Source organism: Somniosus microcephalus, chromosome 29, assembly GCF_052327205.1.
Source record: "Somniosus microcephalus isolate GS21.2 chromosome 29, FLI_Smic_1.0, whole genome shotgun sequence".
Lineage (NCBI taxonomy): Eukaryota > Metazoa > Chordata > Chondrichthyes > Squaliformes > Somniosidae > Somniosus > Somniosus microcephalus.
Genome location: NC_141015.1, coordinates 3,275,483 through 3,296,400, shown reverse-complemented (window position 1 = coordinate 3,296,400; position 20,918 = coordinate 3,275,483). Strand labels below are relative to the sequence as shown.

The following is a 20,918-nucleotide window of genomic DNA, read 5'->3' as shown; positions in this document are numbered from 1 at the left end:
CAATGCAGTTACCTGAGGCAGCAGACACTGCTGGAATAGTGGATATCTGCTCAGTGGTTTCTCGGATTGTGTGTTCCTCGGGTTCCTGAGGTAGGGATGTCTCCGGATCTGTAATAAAGGAAGACACACATGGGAGATTGCAGAGTGGAGATCACCAGAACAGATCATCAGCCTGGTACTAAGGTCCGGAGAATGTCAGATACCAATTTTTATACAAACCACTCCCTCTCCCCTCAGTCATTTCAACCCACTCCCCTCATGGATATTTGGATAAATTGTCAGGACTAAGGATTTCAGCATCTACATTGGGTGAGCTGTCTGTGTAGAATTGACCCCACAAGGCTAATATCTGAGTTTGCAGACTCCGCTGGAATAGTGGATGTAAGGTCAGTGGATTCCCGAGTCGATTGTTCCTCAGATTCCTGAGTTGGTGATGTCTCTGGATCTGCAATAAAGGAGGAGAGACAGGGGGTAGTGCAGAGTGGAGAACACCTGAACAGCTGATCAGGCTGGCACAAGAATCCTCCAATCCCACAACGTTCTGTCACTTCATCCCAATTCTCTAATTCACTGAACCCCACTCCTCTCAGTCACTGCAGCCCAGTCCCCTCAGTCACGGCAACCCACTCCCCTCAGTAACTGCAACCCACTCACCTTGGTTACTGCAGCCCACTCCTCTCAGTAACTGAAACCCACGGCCCTAATTTACTGCATCCGAATCACCTCAGTCACTGCCACTCACTCCCCTCTCTCACTCTATCCCATTCCCCTCATTTGCTACATCCCACTCCAATGAGTCCCCTCATCTCACTCCCCTCACCCTACTCATCGCCCACTCCTCAGTCCCTGCATCCCTCTTTTCACAGTCTCCTCATCCCCACTCATCGGTCAGTAAATCATACACCCCCTCATTAAGAAACTGAATAAATATGAGGACAGAGTATTTCAGCAGATGCACTGGGTGAACAGTTGCTTAGAATGGACCCCACAAGGAAGATACCTGAGGCTGCAGAGCTCGCTGGAATAGTGGATGAATGACCAGTGGATTCTCGCATTGTTTGTGCATCGGATTCCTGTGTTGGGGGTGTCTTTCGATCTGTAATAAAGAAAGAGAGACATGGGAGAGCACAGACTGGAGAATACCAGAACACGTCATCAGTCTGGCACTAGAGTCCGGGGAATGTCCAACACCAGTCTTTATAAAACCCAGAATCATTGAAACCCGATTCCCCTGAACCTAATATCATGCAGAGGGAGCGTGCGGTGCCCAGCGCTACACTAGGTTCTATCGGGATCAGTGGGCACCGCAGGGAACAGCGTATCCGATAGACACGGAGAACAGCATCTGATTCAGCTCCAGTTAGCTTTGGTGAAAAGTATACATTGTGTTTCAGTTCCTTTATGCGTTGTCTCCCTTAAAACTAGGCGTGTTTATTCGCAACACCAAAAGCTCTGATCGATCCCCTTGGATGACAAGTCCTGATTGCTCATTGGTCCCCTTGGAGGACAAGCCAAACCCAGCAGTGTCTCTGGAATGTGTAATTAGATCCTTCCTGCCGACATAATTAGTTATTCTGCAAAGTGTAATTCGGGCCATTCTGACTGCCTACTCCAGAGAGAACAGAGCTCACTTGGAACAGACAGGGCTCACACTCGTGGGTAACACCTACTCCCATCGCCCAAGTTCCTAACCTCCTCGCCACCTTTGCCCAAGTTCCTGACCTCCTCCCCTTTTCTGCCCAATTTCCTGACCTGCTGCCCCACCGCCCAAGTCCCTGACCTATTCCCCCCACATAAGTTCTTGAGTCATAGAGTTATACAGCACAGAAAGAGGCCCTTCGGCCCATCGTGTCTGCGCCGTCCATCAAGCCCTGTCCAATCTAATCCCATTTTCCAGCATTTGGTCCATAGCCTTCTATGCAATGGCATTTCAAGTGCTCATTCAAATGCTTCTTGAATGTTGTGAGGGTTCCTGCCTCTACCATCCTTTCAGGCAGTGAGTTCCAGACTCCAACCACCCTCTGGGTGAAAAAGTTCCTCCTCAAATCCCCTCTAAACCTCCTGCCCCTTACCTTGAATCTATGCCCCCTTGTTATTGACCCCCCTACTAAGGGGAAAAGTTCCTCTTTATCTACCCTATCAATGCCCCTCATCATTTTGTACACCTCAATCAGGTCCCCCCTCAGCCTTCTTTGCTCCAAGGAAAACAACCCCAGCCTGTTTAGTCTTTCTTCATAGCTGAGGCGCTCCATCCCAGCGAACATCCTGGTGAATCTTCTCTGCACCCTCTCCAAAGCAATCACATCCTTCCTATAGTGAGGCGACCAGAACTGCACACAGTACTCCAGCTGTGGCCTCACCAGCATTTTGTACAGCTCCATCATAACCTCCCTGCTCTTATATTCTATGCCTCGGCTAATGAAGGCAAGTATCCCATATGCCTTTTTAACCACCTTATCTACCTGTTCCGCTGCCTTCGGGGATCTATGTACATGTACACTAAGGTCCCTCTGACCCTCTGTACTTCCTAGGGTCCTACCACTCATTGTGTATTCCCTTGCCTTATTTGTCCGTCCTAAATGCATCACCTCGCACTTTTCAGGGTTAAATTCCATTTGCCACTTTTCCGCCCATCTGACCAACCCGTTTATATCGTCCTGTAGCCTGAGGCTTTCCTCCTCGCAATTTACCACCCCACCAATTTTCGTGTAATCTGCGAACTTACTGATCATACCTTTTACATTCTCATCCAAATCATTTATGTAGATCACAAACAGCAAGGGACCCAGCATCGACCCCTGAGGTACCCCACTGGACACAGGCTTCCAGTCACAAAAGCAACCTTCGACCATCACCCTCTGCCTCCTGCCACTCAGCCAGTTTAGGATCCAACACGCCAAGGCACCCTGGATCCCATGGGCTCTTACCTTCTTGACCAGTCTCCTATGCGGGACTTTGTCAAAAGCCTTACTGAAGTCCATGTATACCACATCCACCACATTTCCCTCATCCACACACCTAGTCACCCCCTCAAAAAATTCAATCAGATTGGTCAGACATGATTTACCCTTGACAAAGCTATGCTGACTATCCCCGATTAATCCTTGCCTCTCCAAGTGGAGACTAATTTTGTCCCTCAGAATTTTTTCCAATAATTTCCCTACCACAGATGTTAGGCTCACTGGCCTGTAATTCCCTGGTTTATCCCTGCTACCCTTCTTGAATAATGGTACTACATTAGCTGTTAGCTGTTAGCACGGTGGCATAGTGGTTAGCACTGTCGCCTCACAGTGCCAGGAACGCGGGTTCGAATCTGGCCTCGGGTGACTGTCTGTGTGGAGTTTGCACATTCTCCCCGTGTTTGCGTGGGTTTTCTCCGGGTGCTCCGGTTTCCTCCCACAGTCCAAAGATGTGCGGGTTAGGTTGATTGGCTATGATAAATTGACCCTTAGTGTTAGTGGGATTAAATACGTGGGGATAGGGTAGGATATGTGTTGGTGTAGGGGTTACGGGGATCGGGTGGGATATGTGTCGGTGCAGGCTTGATGGGCCAAAATGGCCTCTATCTGCACTGTGTGATTCTGTGATTCTCCAGTCCTCTGGTACATCCCCTGTGGCCAGAGAGATTCTGAAAATTTGTGTCAGAGCCCGTGCAATCTCCTCCTTTGCCTCACACAACAGCCTGGGATACATCTCGTCCGGGCCTGGGGATTTATCCACTTTTTGGCCTGCTAAAACCGCTCGTACCTCCTCCCTCTCAATGCTAATATGTTCAAGTATATCACAGTCCCCTTGCCCGATTTCTATGTCTACATCGTCTTTCTCCATAGTGAACACAGATGCAAAAAATTCATTTAAAACCACGCCTACATCATCTGGCTCTACACACAGATTGCCACTTTGGTCCCTAATGGGCCCTACCCTTTCCCTGGTTATCCTCTTGCCCTTAATATACTTATAAAACATCTTAGGATTTTCCTTTATTTTGCTCGCCAGCGTTATTTCATGGCCCCTCCTCGCTCTCCTAATTTCTTTATTAAGTATGCCCCTGCACTTTTTATACTCCTCTAGGGCTTCCTCCGTCTTTAGTCTTTTGTAACTGCCAAAAGCCCCCCTTTTTTTCCGAATGCATTTTTGTATATCCCTTGTCATCCAAGGTTCCCTTTGCTTGTTGGTCCCACCCTTGACCTTTACGGGAACATGTTGGCGTTGTACTCTCTCTATTTCCCTTCTGAAAGTCTCCCACTGCTTTGATGTGGATTTTCCTATAAGTAGCTGCTCCCAGTCCACTTTGGCCAGATCCTGCCTTATCATATTAAAATCGGCCTTCCCCCAATTTAGAACGCTTATTTCCGGGCCGTCTTTGTCTTTTTCCATGACCACCTTAAATCTCACCGAATTATGGTCACTGTCGCCAAAATGCTCTCCTACTGACACTTCCACCACTTGCCCGGCTACATTCCCTAGAATTAGGTCCAGTACCGCCCCCTCTCTTGTAGGACTTTCTACATGTTGGCTCAAAAAGCTCTCCTGGATGCACTTTAAGAATTCTGCACCCTCTAAACCTTTCACACTCTGACTATCCCAATTTATATTGGGGAAGTTGAAATCCCCCACTATTATTACCCTATTATTTTTGCACTTCTCTGAGATTTGCCTACATATCTGTTCCTCTATCTCCCCCTGACTGTTTGGGGGCCTATAGTACACTCCCAGCAAAGTGCTTGCCCCCTTTTTGTTTTTAAGTTCTACCTATATGGCCTCATTTGAGGAACCCGCTAATATATCATCCCTCCTTACAGCAGTAATTGACTCCTTAATTAATATTGCAACACCCCCTCCCCTTTTACACCCCCCTCTGTCTCGCCTGAAGATTCTATAACCCGGAATATTGAGCTGCCAGTCCTGACCCTCCCTCAACCATGTCTCCGTGATAGCAACAATATCGTACTCCCATGTGTTCAACAACAACTTCAGTTCATCCACCTTATTTGCAAGACTCCTTGCATTAAAATAAATGCCTTCCAGCCTTGCCATATTCCCTTTTGCCTTCACATATTTGCTCTGCCTTCCCAGCTGACTTGTTTTTTCCTCCGTATTTGGCTGTAAATCACCCCCTACTATAGCTCCACTCTGTATCCCATCCCCCTGCCAAGTTAGTTTAAACCCCCCCCAACAGTGCTAGCAAACCGCCCCGCAAGGATATTGGTCCCCCTCTGGTTCAGGTGTAAACCGTCCGACTTGTACAAGTCCCACCTTTCCTAGAAGCAGACCCAGTGATCCAGGAAACTAAAGCCCTCCCTCCTGCACCATTCCTTTAGCCACACATTCACCTGTTCTATCTTCCTACTCCACTCTGACTACTCCACTTGACCAAGTTCCTGATATTATCTGCCCCCATCCCCCGCCAACGAGTTTGTGACCTTCTCTCCCCTCTTCCGAGTTCTGGACCTTCTCTCACTTCACCCGAGTTCCTGAACTTCTCACCCTGCACAAGTTCCTAACCATCTCCCCTAACAGCCCCATCCAAATTACTGACCTTATTCCCGCCACACCGAGTACCTGACCTTTGGCCCCCACCGAATTCCTGACCTTTGCCCCATCCAAAGTTCCTGACCTTCGCCCACACCCCCACGAGTGCCTGACCTGTGCACCCCCCGTGAGTTCCTGACCTTTGCCACGACAAGTTCCTGAACATTGCCCCGAGTTCCAGATCTTTGCTTCGCGATTTCCTGACCTTTTCCCAACCCCGTGATTTACTGACCTTTGCCACCATGAGTTTCTGTAGTTGCCCCCCGAGATCCTGTTCTTTGCCTCCCCGAGTTCCTGACCTTTGCCGCCGAGTTCCTGAAATTTGCCCCCACGATTTCCTGAACTTTGCCCCCAAGTGTTCCTGACATTTGCCCCCCCACCTGTTCTTCACCTTTCTCTGCCAAGTTCCTGACCTTTGCCACCTGAGATCCTGATCTTAGCTCCCTGAGTTCCTGAAATTTGCCCCCACGATTTCCTGACCTTTGCCCCCCCCTCTGATGTACCTGTGCAATAAGCCATGTCACACACGGTTGTCGGCTTCAACTCATAAACAAAGTAACTGGTGCAGTTTTTGATCTTTATCTCCCGGGTGCTGGAGCAGGGATTGCCAGCCGCAGTAAAACAAACTGTCCCCGCCACTTCTCCCTGTCCCACGGTGGGATGAGAACCTGAAACGAGGATTGTAACTATTGAAGAATGTAATCGAGGTGAACAGTGCTGGACAGTGAATGTAAATCTGAGATAATAATGTCTGAAATTACCCTTTAACCAGCCTGGGTACTGTGTGGAGCAGCGATGGATTGGAACCTCCGCCTCGGGAATCTCCCATCCACCAGAACTGGAAAAACAATCACAGAGTCACCCCCTGAACTGATGGCTCTTATTAACTGACAGAAAAACTGGGAACTGACTGGTTGGTAAAGGTCACACCGTGTTTCTGCTCTTCACGTTAGGGGCCGGGGTTAACTAGCTGGTTAGGCTTAAACCAGGAGCTTGTAGTTTAGTAACTGCTAATAATACATTAAATTAGTAACTGTTAATACTACATTAAATTAGTAATTGTCAATACTATATTAAATTAGTAACTGTTAATAACATATATTAATAACTTTAATTAGGTACTCCTTAGTTTTAAGTGTCTGTAAAGATGGCTAATAGTCCAATAAATAGGGGTATGGCAGGGCAGCTCAGTCCCGCGGAATGTGCATCCTGTGCCATGTGGAAAATCCAGGACGCTACCCCGTGTCCTGGACAACCACGTGTGCAGCAGGTGTCGTCAGCTGGCGGAGCTCAGGCTCTGGGTTTCGGAGCTTGAGCAGCCTCTGGCGTCACTGCGGTGCATCCGCCAGGCTGAGAGCTATGTGGATAGCATGTCTCAGGAGGTGGTCATCCCACAGCTAAGGAGTGCGCAGGCACAGTGGGAATGTGTGACTGCCAGATGGAAGAGCAGGATCAGGCAGGTAGCGCAGGAGTTCATTGAGTGCATCTCGCTCTCCAACCAGTATTCTGTTCTGAGTACTGGTGAGGGCCATGGTTCCTCTGGGGAGTACAGCCAGAGCCAGGTTCATGGTTCCAGATGTTTCTCAACAGTAAAGTGGGCGGGAATAGAAATATATGGAAAGCAATATTGGTAGGGGATTCGAGTTATGGGAGCAGACAGGCATTTCTGCGGCAGTAGATGTGACTCCAGGAAGGTATGTTGCCTCACTGGTGCCAGGGTTAAGGATGTCAGCGAGCAGCAGCAGAACATTCTGAGGGGGGAGGGTGAACAGCCAGAGGTCGTGGTCCATATTGGTACCGGCAATATAGGTAGAAAGAGCGATGAGGTCCTGCAGGCTGGTTTTAGGAAGCTAGGAAAGAGATTAAAAAGCAGGAGATCAAAGGTCACAATCTCTGGATTACTCCCGGTGACACACGCCAGTATATATAGAATTAGAAGGATAGAGCAGATGGATGCATGGCTGGAGAGATGGTGCAGGAGGGAGGGAATCAGATTTCTGGTGCATGGGGACCTGTACAGGCCGGACGGGTTGCACCTCAACAGAGCTGGTAGCAATATCCTCCCGGGGATGTTTGCTTCTACTGGTGGGGAAGTTTCAAACTAAGTTGGCAGGGGGATGGGCACCAGGATGTAGCATTAGAAAGGAGAAACAAAGGGCACAAAGGATTGGTAGAGATGGATAGCACTAAAGTTATAAATAGTGAGGTATTAGGTGGGATCAGATGAAGAGAGGACACAGGATGGTCTAAGATAGGTTTATAGTATATGTATGTGAACACACGAAGCATAATAAACAACGTAGGTGAGTTGCAGGCGCAAATAGCCACATGGGAATAAGATGTTGTGGCAGTAACGGAGAGCTATCTCAGAAAATGGCAGGATTGGGTATTAAATAGTCCTGGATATATGGTGTTCAGGAAAGATAGGAGGTGGTGTGGTTAAGGGGAATGTTACAGTGCTGGAGAGACAGGATGTCCTGGAGGGGTCAAGGACAGAATTGTTATGGCTCGAGTTAAGAAATAATGGATGCGCCATTACACTACTAAATGGATTCTATGGGCCACCAACGAGTGGGAAAATATGGAGGTGCAAATTTGCCGAGAAATTACAGGGAGATGCAAGAACTCTAAAGTAGTGATAATGGGGGAATTCAACTAGACAAATATAGACTGGGATAGTAATTGTGTAAAGGGCAGAGTGCGGGAACAATTTTTAAAGTGTGTTCCGGAGTACTTTCTTGATCAGTATGTTTCCGGCCCAATGAGGAAGGAGGCATTGCTGGATCTGGTTCTGGGGAATGATGTAGGTCAAATGGAGCAAGTGTCAGTAGGTGAAAATTTAGTGAACAGTGATCATAGTATCATAAGGTTCATCTATAGAAAAGGACAGGGAGCAATATAGAGTAAAAATACTTAATTGGAGGAAGGCCAAATTCAGTGGGATTGAACAGTTCTGGTGTGTTAAATTGGAATCAAAGATTGGAAGGCAAAGCTGTAATGGAAGAATGGTCTGCCTTTAAAGAGCAAATATTTCAGGTACAGTCGAGGTAGGGCAACTAAAGTCAGAACTCCTTAGATGATGAAAAAGATAGAGAGTAAGATGGAGCATAAAAAGAGCACGTATGGCAGATATACTGTCGACAATACTTATGAGAATCAGACTAAATATAGAAAGTTCAGAGGAGAAGCGAGAAAGAAAATAGGAGGGGTTAAAGGGAGGGTTTGAGAATAGAATTGCAGCTAACATAAAAAGAAAAACAAAAGTCTTCTTTAGGCATATAAATAGTAAATGGGTAGTAAGAGGAGTGGTGGGGCCGATAAGGGACCAAAAAGGAGACCTACGCACGGAGGCAGAGGGCATGGCTGAGGTGCAAAATGAGTAGATTGCATCTGTCTTCACCAAGCAAGAAGATGCTGTGAAGGACGAGGTAGAGGAGATAATGGATGGGATAAAAAATGATAAAGAGGAGGTACTAGAAAGGCTGGCTGTGCTTAAAGTAGATAGATCACCAGGACCAGATCGGAGGCATCCTAGGACGCTTAAGGAACTGAAGGAAGAAATCGCGGAGGTACTGGCCATAATCTTTCAATACTCCTTAGAAACGGGTATTTTGCCAAAGGACTGGAGAATTGCAAATGTTACACACTTGTTTAAAAAAGATTGTAAAGGTAAGCCCAGCAACTACAGTGCAATCAGTTTAACCTTTGCGAGGAAGCTTTTAGAAACAATAATCAGGGATACAATTAACAGTCACTTAGACAACTGTGAATAAATTAAGTAATTCCAGCACGGATTTGTTAAAGGCAAATCGTGTTTAACCAACTTGCTACAGTTTTCTGATGAGGTAACATAGAGGGTTGATGAGGGCAATTCCGTTGGCATGGTGTGCATGGATTTCCAAAAGTTATTCGACAAAGTGCCTCTTAATAGGCTTGCCAGAAAAGTTAAAGCCCATGAAATAAATGGGACAGTGGCAGCATGGATAAGAAATTGGCTAAATGACAGGAAACAGAGTGTAGTGGTAAACGGTTGTTTTTCAGATTGGATGAAGGTATACAGTGGTGTTCACCAGGGGTCAGTTCTATGATCACTGCTTTTCTTCATTTATATTAATCACTTGGATGTCAGTGTATAGGGCACAATATAAACATTTGCATATGATACAAAACTTGGAAGTATAGTGAACAGTGAGCAGAATATTAATAGACTTCAAGAGGACATAAACATGCTGGTGGAATGGGCGGACACGTGGCAGATGAAATTTATTACAGAATTGTATGAAGAGATACGTTTTGGTAGAAAGAATGAGGAGCTGAAATATAAACTAGAGGGTACAATATAAAACGGCTTCATGAACAGAGAGACCGAGTGGTATATGTACACAAATCTTTGAAGGAGGCAGGGCCTTGAAAAACGCTTATGGGATCCTGGGTTTCATAAATAGAGGTATAGAGTACAAAAGCGTGGAAATTATGATGAACCTGTATAAACCACTGGTTCGGCCTCAACTGGAGTACTGTGTCCCATTGTGGACACCGCACATTAGGAAGGATGTGAAGGCCTCAGAGAGGGTGCAGAAAAAATTGACAAGAATGATTCCAGCGATGAGGGAGTTCAGTTAAGTGGATAGACTGGTGAAGCTGGGATTGTTCTCCTTAGAGCAGAGACGATTGAGAGGAGATTTGATGGAGTTGTTCAAAATCGTGAGGGGTCTCGACAGAGTAGATAGTGAGAAACTTTTCCCATTGGCTGAAGGGTCGAGAACCAGAGGAAACAGATTTAAGGTGATTGGCAGAAGGCGACGTTAGGCAAAACATTTTTGGTCAGCGAGTGGTTAGGATCCGGAATACAATGCCTGAAAGGGTGGTAGAGGCAGACTCAATCACAGCGTACAGAAGGGAGTTTAATAATTACCTGAAGGAACAAAAATTGCAGGGCTATGGGGAAAGGGCGGGGGAGTGGGACTAACAAACATGTTCTTGCAGAGAGCTGGCACAGACACTGCGGGCCGAATTGCCTTCTTCCGTATTGCACCCATTCTATGATTCAATGAAAGACTGCGTCCGGCAGAGAGTACCGTAAATGAGGGCCCATCCTTTAGGCTCTGTCCCCGTTCTATATTCCTCTCTATCACGGGTGTCTTCCTTTATTATCTGTCCCCGTTCTATTTTCACTTCTATCCCGGGTATCTCGCTTTACTCTCTGTCCTCGTTCTGGATTTCCCTCTATCCCAGGTATCTCCCTTTACTCTCTGTCCCCATTCTATATTCCCCTCTATCCCGGGTATCTCCCTTTACTCTCTGTCCCCATTCTATATTCCCCTCTATCCCGGGTATCTCCCTTTACTCTCTGTCCCCATTCTATATTCCCCTCTATCCCGGGTATCTCCCTTTACTCTCTGTCCCCGATCTATATTCCCCTCTATCCCGGGCATGTTCCTTTACTCTCTGTCCCCGTTCTATATTTCCCTCTATCCCGTGTATCTCCTTTTTACTCTCTGTCCCCGTTCTTCATTCTCCTCTATCCCGGGAATATCTATTTACTCTCTGTCCCGGTTCTATGTTTTCCTCTCTCCCGGGAAACTCCCTTTACCCACTGTAACCGTTCTACATTCCCCTCTACGAGAAAACCAAGGGTTTGGTGAGAATGAGGAACTTAAAGAAATTATAATTAGTAAAAAATCAGTACTGGCAAAATTAAGGGGACTAAAAGTCGATAAATCCCAAGGACCGGATGACCTACATCCTAGGGTTTGAAAGAGGTGGCCATTGGGATAGGGTTTCGCATTGGTTGTCATCTCCCAAAATTCTATAGATTCTGAAACGGTTCCTGCAGATTGGAGGATAGCAAATGTAACTCCGCTATTTAAGATAGGAGGGAGAGAGAAAACGGTGTACTACAGACCTGTTAGCCTCACATCATTAGTTGGGACAATGTTGGAATCTATTGTAAAGAATGCAATAACTGGGCATTAGAAATTCATCGTAAGATTGGGCAGAGTCAACATGGATTTATGAAAGGGAAATCCTGTTTGACAAAACTATTGGAGTTCTTTGACAATGTAACTAGTGGAGTAGGCAAAGGGGAACCGGTAGATGTGGTGTATTTGGATTTTCAGAAGGCCTTCGATAATATCCGATACAAGAGGTTGGTGAACCAAATTAGGCCGCATGGAATTGGGGGTAATATACTAGCATGGATTGAGAATTGGTTAGCAGACAGAAAACAAAGAGTAGGGATAAACGGATCTTTTTCAGAAAGGCAGGCTATGACAAGTGGGGTACCGCAAGATTCGATGCTTGGGCCACAGTTATTCACAATCTAAATCAATGATTTGGATGAGGGGACTAAAATGCAACATTTCCAAATTTGATGATGACACAAAGCTAGGTGGCAGTGTCAGTTGTGAAGAGGATGTGAAAAGGCTTCAACGGGATCCCGATAGGCTCAATGAGTGGGTGAGAACATGGCAGATAGAAAATAACGTGGATAAATGTGAAGTTATCCACTTTGGTACAAAAAACAGAAAGGCAGAGTATTTCCTAAATGGTGAAAGATTGGGGAATGCAGATGCTCAAAGGGACTTGGGTGTCGTTGTGCGTGAGTCACTGAAAGTGAATGTGCAGGTGCAGCAAGCCATTAGGAAGGCAAATGGTATGCTGGCCTTCATTACAAGAGAATTTGAGCAAAGGAGTAAAGAGGTCTTACTCCAATTATATAGGACATGGGTAAGACCACACCTGGAGTACTGTGTACAATTTTGGTCTGCTTATCTAAGCAAAGATATTCTTCCCATAGTGGGAGTGCAACGAAGGCTCACGAGATTGATTCCTAGGATGGCAGGACTGTCGTATGAGAAGAGACTGAGAAAACTAGGCCTCTATTCTCTTGAATTCAGAAGAATGAGAGGGGATCTCATTGAAACATAAACAAGTATTGCAGTGCTTGATAGGGTGGATGCTGGGAGAATGGTTGCCTTGGCTGGGGAGTCTAGAACCAGGGGCCACAGCCTCAAGATAAAGAGTAGTCCATACAGGGCTGAGATGAGAAGAAATTTCTTCACACAGAGGATGGTGAATCTTTGGAGTTCTCTGCCCCAGAGAGCTGTGGAGGCTCAGTCATTGGGTATTTTCAAAATAGATGTCGATAGATTTCTGAATAGTAAGGGCATCAAGGAATATGGTGATAGGGCCGGTGAATGGAGTTGAGGCAGAAGATCAGCCATGACCTCATTGAATAGTGGAGCAGGCTCGAAGGGCCGAATGGTCTACTCCTGCTCATATTTCTTATGTTCTTATGTTTTATCCCGGGCATCTCCCTTTATTTTCCGACCCTTTTCTAGATTGCTCTCTATCACAGGTATGTCCCTTTACTCTCTGCCCCTGTTCTATATCCTCCTCTATCCCGGGTATCTCACTTTACTCTCTGTCCCCATTCTGTATTCCTCTCCATCCCGGGGATCTCCCTGTAGTCTCTGTCCCCGTTCTATATTCTCCTCTATCCCGGGTAACTCCCTTTACTCTCTGTCCCAGTTCGATATGCCTCTATCTCACGGGTATCTCCATTTAGACTCTGTCCCCGTTCTATATTCCCCTCCATCCCCGTATCTCCCTTTACTCCCTGTACCCGTTCGATTTTCCCCTCTATCCCAGGTATCTCTCGTTACTCACTGTCTCCATTCTATATTGCCCTCGATCCCGGATATATCCCTTTATTATCTGTCCCCGTTCTATATTCTCGTCTAATCCCGATACCTCCCTTTACACACTGTTCCCGTTCTTTATTCCCCATTATCGCGGGTATCTCACTTTATTCTCAGTCATAGAGTCATAGAGTAATACAGCACGGATAGAGGCCCTTTGGCCCATCGTGTCCGCGCCGGCCATCAAGCCCTGTCTAATCTAATCCCATATTCCAGCATTTGGCCCGTAGCCTTGTATGCTATGGCATTTCAAGTGCTCATCCAAATGCTTCTTAAATGTTGTGAGGGTTTCTGCCTCCACAACCCTTTCAGGCAGTGAGTTCCAGACTCCAACCACCCTCTGGGTGAAAAAGTTCTTTCTCAAATCCCCTTTAAACCTCCCGCCCTTTACCTTGAATCTATGCCCCCTAGTTATTGACCCCTCTACTAAGGGAAAAAGCTCCTCAGCATCCATCCTATCTATGCCCCTCATAATTTTGTACACCTCAATCATGTCCCCCTTCAGCCTCCTCTGCTCCAAGGAAAACAAACCCAATCTGCCCAGTCTCTCTTCATAGCTGAAGCGCTCCAGCCCTGGTAACATCCTGGTGAACCTCCTCTGCACCCTCTCTAACGCGATCACATCCTTCCTGTAGTGTGGCGACCAGAACTGCACACAGTATTCCAGCTGTGGCCTAACCAGTGTTTTATACAGCTCCATCATAACCTCCTTGCTCTTATATTCAATGCCTCGGCTAATGAAGGCAAGTATCCCATATGCCTTTTTTACCACCTTATCCACCTGTTCCGCCGCCTTCAGGGATCTGTGTACTTGCACACCCAGATCCCTCTGACCCTCCGTCTTGCCTAGGGTCTTTCCATTCATTGTGTATTCCCTTGCCTTGTTAGTCCCCCCAAAGTGCATCACCTCGCACTTTTCCGGGTTAAATTCCATTTGCCACTGTTCCGCCCATCTGACCAACCCATCTATATCGTCCTGCAGACTGAGACTACCCTCCTCGCTATTTACCACCCTACCAATTTTTGTATCATCCGCGAACTTACTGATCATACCTTTTATATTCATATCCAAGTCATTAATGTAGACCACAAACAGCAAGGGACCCAGCACCGATCCCTGTGGTACCCCACTGGCCACAGGCTTCCAGTCACAAAAACAACCTTCGACCATCACCCTCTGCCTTCTGCCACTAAGCCAGTTTTGTATCCAATGTGCCAAGGCACCCTGGATTCCATGGGCTCTTACCTTCTTGACCAGTCTCCTGTGCGGGACTTTATCGAAGGCCTTACTGAAATCCATGTATACCACATCCACTGCGTTACCCTCATCCACACACCTAGTCACCCCCTCAAAAAATTCAATCAAATTAGTCAGACATGATCTTCCCTTGACAAAGCCATGTTGATTATCCCTGATTAATCCTTGCCTCTCCAAGTGGAGACAAATTTTGTCCCTCAGAATTTTTTCCAATAATTTTCCTACCACTGATGTTAGGCTCACTGGCCTGTAGTTCCCCGGTTTTTCCCTACTACCCTCCTTGAGTAATGGTACTACATTAGCGGTTCTCCAGTCCTCTGGCACATCCCCTGTGGCCAGAGAGGTCCTGAATATATGTGTTAGAGCCCCCGCAATCTCTTCCTTTGCCTCACACAGCAGCCTGGGATACATTTCATCCGGGCCTGGGGATTTATCCATTTTTAGGCCAGCTAAAACCGCCAATACCTCCTCCCTCTCGATGTTAATATGTTCGAGCATATCACAGTCCCCCCGCCCTATTTCTATGTCTACATCGTCCTTCTCCATAGTGAAAACAGATGCAAAAAATTCCTTTAGAACCCCTCCTACATCTTCTGGCTCCACACACAGATTGCCACTTTTGTCCCTAATGGGCCCTATTTTTTCCCTAGTTATCCTCTTACCCTTAATATACTTATAAAACATCTTCGGATTTTCCTTTATTTTGCTCGCCAGTGTTATTTCATGGCCCCTCCTTGATCTCCTAATTTCTTTTTTAAGTATCCCCCTGCACTTTTTGTACTCCTCTAGGGCTTCCTCCGTCTTTAGCCTTTTGTATCTACCAAAAGCCCTCCTTTTTTTCCTAATCCATTCTCGTATATCCCCTGACATCCAAGGTTCCCTGTGGTTTTTGGAACCACTCTTGACCTTTACGGGAACATGTTGCCATTGTATGATCTCAGTCTCCCTTCTGAAAGCCTCCCATTGCTCCGATGCGGATTTTCCTACAAGTAGCTGATCCCAGTCCATTTTGGCCAGATCCTGCCTTATCCTATTAAAATCGGCCTTCCCCCAATTTAGAACCTTTATTTCCGGCCCATCCCTGTCCTTTTCCATGACCACCTTAAATCTTACCATATTATGGTCACTATCACCAAAGTGCTCACCTACTAGCACTTTTTCCACTTGGCCGGCCACATTCCCTAGAATTAGGTCCAGTACTGCCCCCTCTCTTGTAGGACTTTCTACATGCTGGCTCGAAAAGCTCTCCTGGATGCACTTTAAGAATTCTACACCCTCTGAGCCTTTCACACTCTGACTATCCCAGTTAATATTGGGGAAGTTGAAATCCCCCATTATTATTACCCTATTATTTGCACATTTCTCTGAGATTTGCCTACATATCTGTTCCTCTATCTCCCCCTGACTGTTTGGAGGCCTATAGTACACTCCCAGCAAAGTGCTTGCCCACTTTTTGTTTTTAAGCTCCACCCATATGGCCTCATTAGAGGACCCTGCTAATATATCATCCCTCCTTACTGCAGTAATTGACTCCTTAATTAATATTGCGACACCCCCTCCTCTTATACCCCCCCTCTGTCTCGCCTGAAGGGGGAGCTATATTTCCCACAATCCCAGGTATCTCCCTTTACTCTCTGTCCCCGTTCGATATTCCCTCTCTATCCCAGATAACTCCCTTTACACTATGGTCCCATTCTATATTCTCCTCTCTCCCGAGTATCTCCCTTTACTCTCTATCCCCATACTATATTACTCTCACTCCCGAGTCCTTCCCTTTATTCTCTGTCCCCTTTCTATATCCTCTGTGCCCGTTCTTCATTCCTCTCTCTCGCTGCTATCTCTGTCCCCGTTCTATATTCTCCTCTATCCTGGGCACATCCCTTTACTATCTGTCCCAGTTCTATACGCCCCACTATCATGGGTATCTCCCCTTACTCCCTGTCCCCGTTTTATATTCCCCTCTATCCCGGGTATCTCCCTTTACTCTCTTTGCCCGTTCTATATTCCCCTCTATCCCGGGTATCTCCCTTTACTCTCTGTCCCCGTTCTATATTCCCTTCTATCCCGGGTATCTCCCTTTACTCTCTGTCCCCGTTCTATATTCCCCTCCATCCAGGGTATCTCCCTTTACTCTCTGTCCCCGTTCTATATTCCCCTCTATCCCGGGTATCTCCCTTTACTCTCTGTCCCCATTCTATATTCCCCTCTGTCCCGGGTATCTCCCTTTACTCTCTGTCCCTGTTCTATATTCCCCTCTATCCCGGGTATCTCCCTTTACTCTCTGTCCCAGTTCTATACTCCCCACTATCCCGGGTATCTCCCTTTACTCTCTGTCCCAGTTCTATACTCCCCTCTATCCCAGGTATCTCCCTTTACTCTCTTTGCCCGTTCTATATTCCCCTCTATCCCGGGTATCTCCCTTTACTCTCTGTCCCAGTTCTATATTCCCCTCTATCCCAGGTATCTCCCTTTACTCTCTGTGCCCATTCTATATTCCCCTCTGTCCCGGGCATCTCCCTTTATTCACTGTCCCCGTTCTGTACTCCCCTCTATCCCGGGTATTTCCCTTTACTCTCTGTCCCCGTTCGATATTCCCCTCTATCCCGGGTATCTCCCTTTACTCTCTGTCCCCATTCTATATTCCCCTCTATCCCAGGTATCTCCCTTTACTCTCTGTCCCCATTCTATATTCCCCTCTATCCCGGGTATCTCCCTTTACTCTCTGTCCCCATTCTATATTCCCCTCTATCCCGGGTATCTCCCTTTACTCTCTGTGCCCGTTCTATATTCCCCTCTATCCCAGGTATCTCCCTATAATCGCTGTCCCCGTTCTAGATTCTCCTCTATCCCAGGCATCTCCCTTTATTCACTGTCCCAGTTATATATTCCCTCTATCCCGGGTATCTCCATTTATTCTCTGTCCCCGTTCTATATTCCTATCTGTCCAGAATATCTCCCTTTACTGTCTGACCACGTTCTATATTCCCTCTATCCCAGGTATCTCCCTTTATTCACTGTCCCCGTTCAATATTCCCTCTATCCCAGGTATCTCCATGTATTCTCTGTCCCCGTTCTACATTACTATCTGTCCAATGTATCTCCCTTTACTCTCTGACCACGTTCTATATTCCTCTCTATCCCAGATAACTCCCTTTACACTATGGTCCCATTCTATATTCTCCTCTCTCCCGGGTATCTCCCTTTGCTCGCTATCCCCATACTATATTACTCTCACTCCCGAGTATTTCCCTTTATTCTCTGTCCCCTTTCTATATCCCCCTCTATCCTGGGAGTCTCCCTTTACTTCCTGTCTTCTTTATATTTTCCGCTCTATCCAGGTTTTCTCCATTTACTTTCTGTCCCCGTTAATTTTGCCCTCTATCCCGGGTATCTCCCATTATTCTCTGCCCCAATTCTATATTCCTCTCTATCCCGGATATCTTCCTTTACTCTCTGTCCCCATTCAATATTCTCCTCTATCCCAGGTTGCTTCCTTTACTTTCTGTCCCCATCCTATTTTTCCCTCTATCCCATTATCTTCCTTTACTTTCTGTTCCCATTCTATTTTCCCTCTATCCAGGTATCTTCCTTTTCTCTCTGTCCCCGTTCTACATTACACTCTATTCCGGCATCTTGCTTTACTCTCTGTCCTAGTTCTTTATAGAAGATAGGAGCAGGAGTAGGCCATTCGGCCCCTCGAGCCTGCGCCGCCATTTAATGAGATCATGGCTGATCATCCAAATTCAGTACCCTGTCCCTGCCTTCTCTCCATATCCCTTGATCCCTTTAGCCTTAAGAAATATATCTAACTCCTTCTTGAATATATTTAATGAATTGGCCTCCACTGCCTTCTGTGGTAGAGAATTCCACAGGTTCACCACTCTCTGGGTGAAGAAATTCCTCCTCATCTCTGTCCTAAATTGCCTACCCCTTATCCTTAGACTGTGACCCCTGGTTCTGGACTCCCCGACCATCGGGAACATCCTTCCTGCATCTAGTCTGTCTAGTCCTGTTAGAATTTTATAAGTTTCAATCAGATCCCCTCTCATTCTTCTAAACTCCAGCGAGTATAAGCCCAATCTACCCAATCTCTCCTCATACACCATTCCTGCCATCCCAGGTATCAGCCTGGTGAATCTTCGCTGCACTCCCTCCATGGCAAGAACATCCTTCCTCAGATAAGGTGACCAAAACTGCACACAATACTCAAGGTGTGGTCTCACCAAGGCCCTGTACAACTGCAGCAAGACATCCTTGTTTCTGTACTCGAACCCTCTCGCTATGAAGGCCAAAATACCATTTGCCTTCTTAACTGCCTGCTGCACCTGCATGCTTACCTTCAGCGACTGGTGCACAAGGACACCCAGGTCTCCTTGCACTTCCCCTTCTCCCAATCTATTGCCATTCAGATAATAATCTGCCTTCCTGTTTTTGACACCAAAGTGGATAACCTCGCATTTATCCACGTTATATTGCATCTGCCATGCCTCTGCCCAATCACCTAACCTGTCCAAATCATACTGGAGTTTCTCGGCGTCCTCCTCACAGCACACACTCCCACCCAGCTTTGTGTCTTCTGCAAACTTGGAGATATTACATCTAGTTCCCTCGTCTAGTTCATTCATATATATTGTGAATAACTGAGGTCCTAGGACCGATCCCTGCGGTACCCCACTATTCACTGCCTGCCACTCGGAAAAAGACCCGTTTATTCCAACACTTTGCTTTCCGTCTGCCAACCAGTTCTCTATCCAAGTCAATACCTTGCTACCAATCCCATGTGCCTTAACTTTGCACGCTAATCTCTTATGCGGTACCTTATCGAAAGCCTTCTGAAAGTCCAAATACACCACATCCACTGGTTCTCCCTTATCTATTTTACCAGTTACATCCTCAAAAAATTCAAGTAGATTAGTCAAGCACGATTTACCTTTTGTAAATCCATGTTGACTTTGTCCGATCCTGTCACTGTTTTCCAAGTGCTCTGCTATTACATCTTTTTACAACAGATAAGGCTAAGAGGAGATTTGATAGAAGTGTTCAAAATCATGAAGGGTTTAGATAGAGAAAATAAAGAGAAACTGTTTCCACTGGCTGAAGGGTCGATAACAAGAGGCCACAGATTTAAGGTGATTGGGAAAATTACCAGAGGCGACACGAGATAGAGCTTTTTACACAACGAGTGGTTAGGATTTGGAAAGCACTGCCTGATAGGGTAGTGGAAACAAATTCAGTAGTAGCCTGTAAAAGGAAACTGGATAAATAATTCAAAAAGTAACATTGCTGGGATATGGGGAAAGAGCAGGGCAGTGGGACTAACTGGATTGATCTTCGAAAGAGCGGGTGCAGACTCGATGGGCTGAATGGCCTCGTTCAGTGCTGTACTATTCTATGATGCTGTGATGCTCAGTATTTCAAACAGAATATTGACCATACAATTTGTACAATATATTATTAAAATACCTTTGATAATCAGCTTCCAATTTATTATATATTCACTATTAATATATTCAATATTCATCTGTCCCGATGTCTGTCTGTCCCAATGTCTGTCTGTCCGTGTTCTATACGTTTGAAAGTTACAGAGCGTACCGATGCGTGCGTCACCTCAAAAGAAAGCTTGCGATTCCGGACCGGTCATAGGCGTATTTACCTTTCGGCCGGACAAAAACCGTGCCCGCGGTATCCGAAAAACGTTTAGCGTTCCGCTCATTAGCATCTCATTAGCGACCGTGTGACGTCGAGGTCGACCAATAGGATGGCGGGTTCCTGGCGCGTGCCGTCCTACAGTTGAGTGTCGAGTGACTCGACGATTGACCAATCCTACGCTTCGGTGACCTGACCAGTCGACCAATCGGTGCGTGTGTGGGCGGGCCTTATCCTTCTGAACCGAGGTGAGTGGCCGCCATCTTGATTTTTCACGATTTTTTCCCCACACTTTCAGTGTGTTAGGGAACTAAGGTAAATATTTGAATTATGCGTTAGGGAATTAATTAACAATTTATTTGAGTTTTATATTGTGTTTAGCAACCCCCCCCTCCTCCTCACCCTCGCGCAGGGGGGACTCGGGGCTGCTGTCCAGGCCCGCTGCAGGCAGGCCTGAAGCTCAAAAAATTTCTCTCTCTCTCTCTCTTCCCTCTCTCTCTCTCCTTCTCCTCTTCCCTCTCTCTCCTTCTCCTCTTCCCTCTCTCTCCTTCTCCTCTTCCCTCTCTGTCTCTGTCTCTCTCTACTTCCCCCTCTCAGGTTTGACGGTGTCGGGGCCGGAGCGCGGGATAGCCACCCGAAGTGAACCGCTTGCTAATGGCCGCCAGCCCGCGGGGTTTCCCTGCCTACTCCCCGCGGGCCGCCTCGTGCCGCTGGCACTGACCGCGCATGCGCCGCCCGCCCGCGAGAGCCCGCTCTGGCTTTTTTTTAAACGGCTGTCC

At 46.7% G+C, this 20,918-nt stretch overlaps 1 protein-coding gene across 1 annotated transcript in view; it reads right to left on the bottom strand.

The window, feature by feature from the left end:
* The window catches only part of LOC147098198 (uncharacterized), a 101,022-nt gene that overhangs the window by 28,981 nt on the left and 51,123 nt on the right, over positions 1-20,918 (bottom strand). Inside the window, exons 6-9 of the mRNA XM_085969965.1 lie at positions 6,294-6,370; positions 6,036-6,200; positions 1,001-1,096; positions 13-108 (exon numbers count right to left, since the gene is read on the bottom strand). Of these exons, the coding sequence (XP_085826091.1) occupies positions 13-108; positions 1,001-1,096; positions 6,036-6,200; positions 6,294-6,370 (434 nt within the window). The remainder of the gene's footprint in view (positions 1-12; positions 109-1,000; positions 1,097-6,035; positions 6,201-6,293; positions 6,371-20,918) is intronic.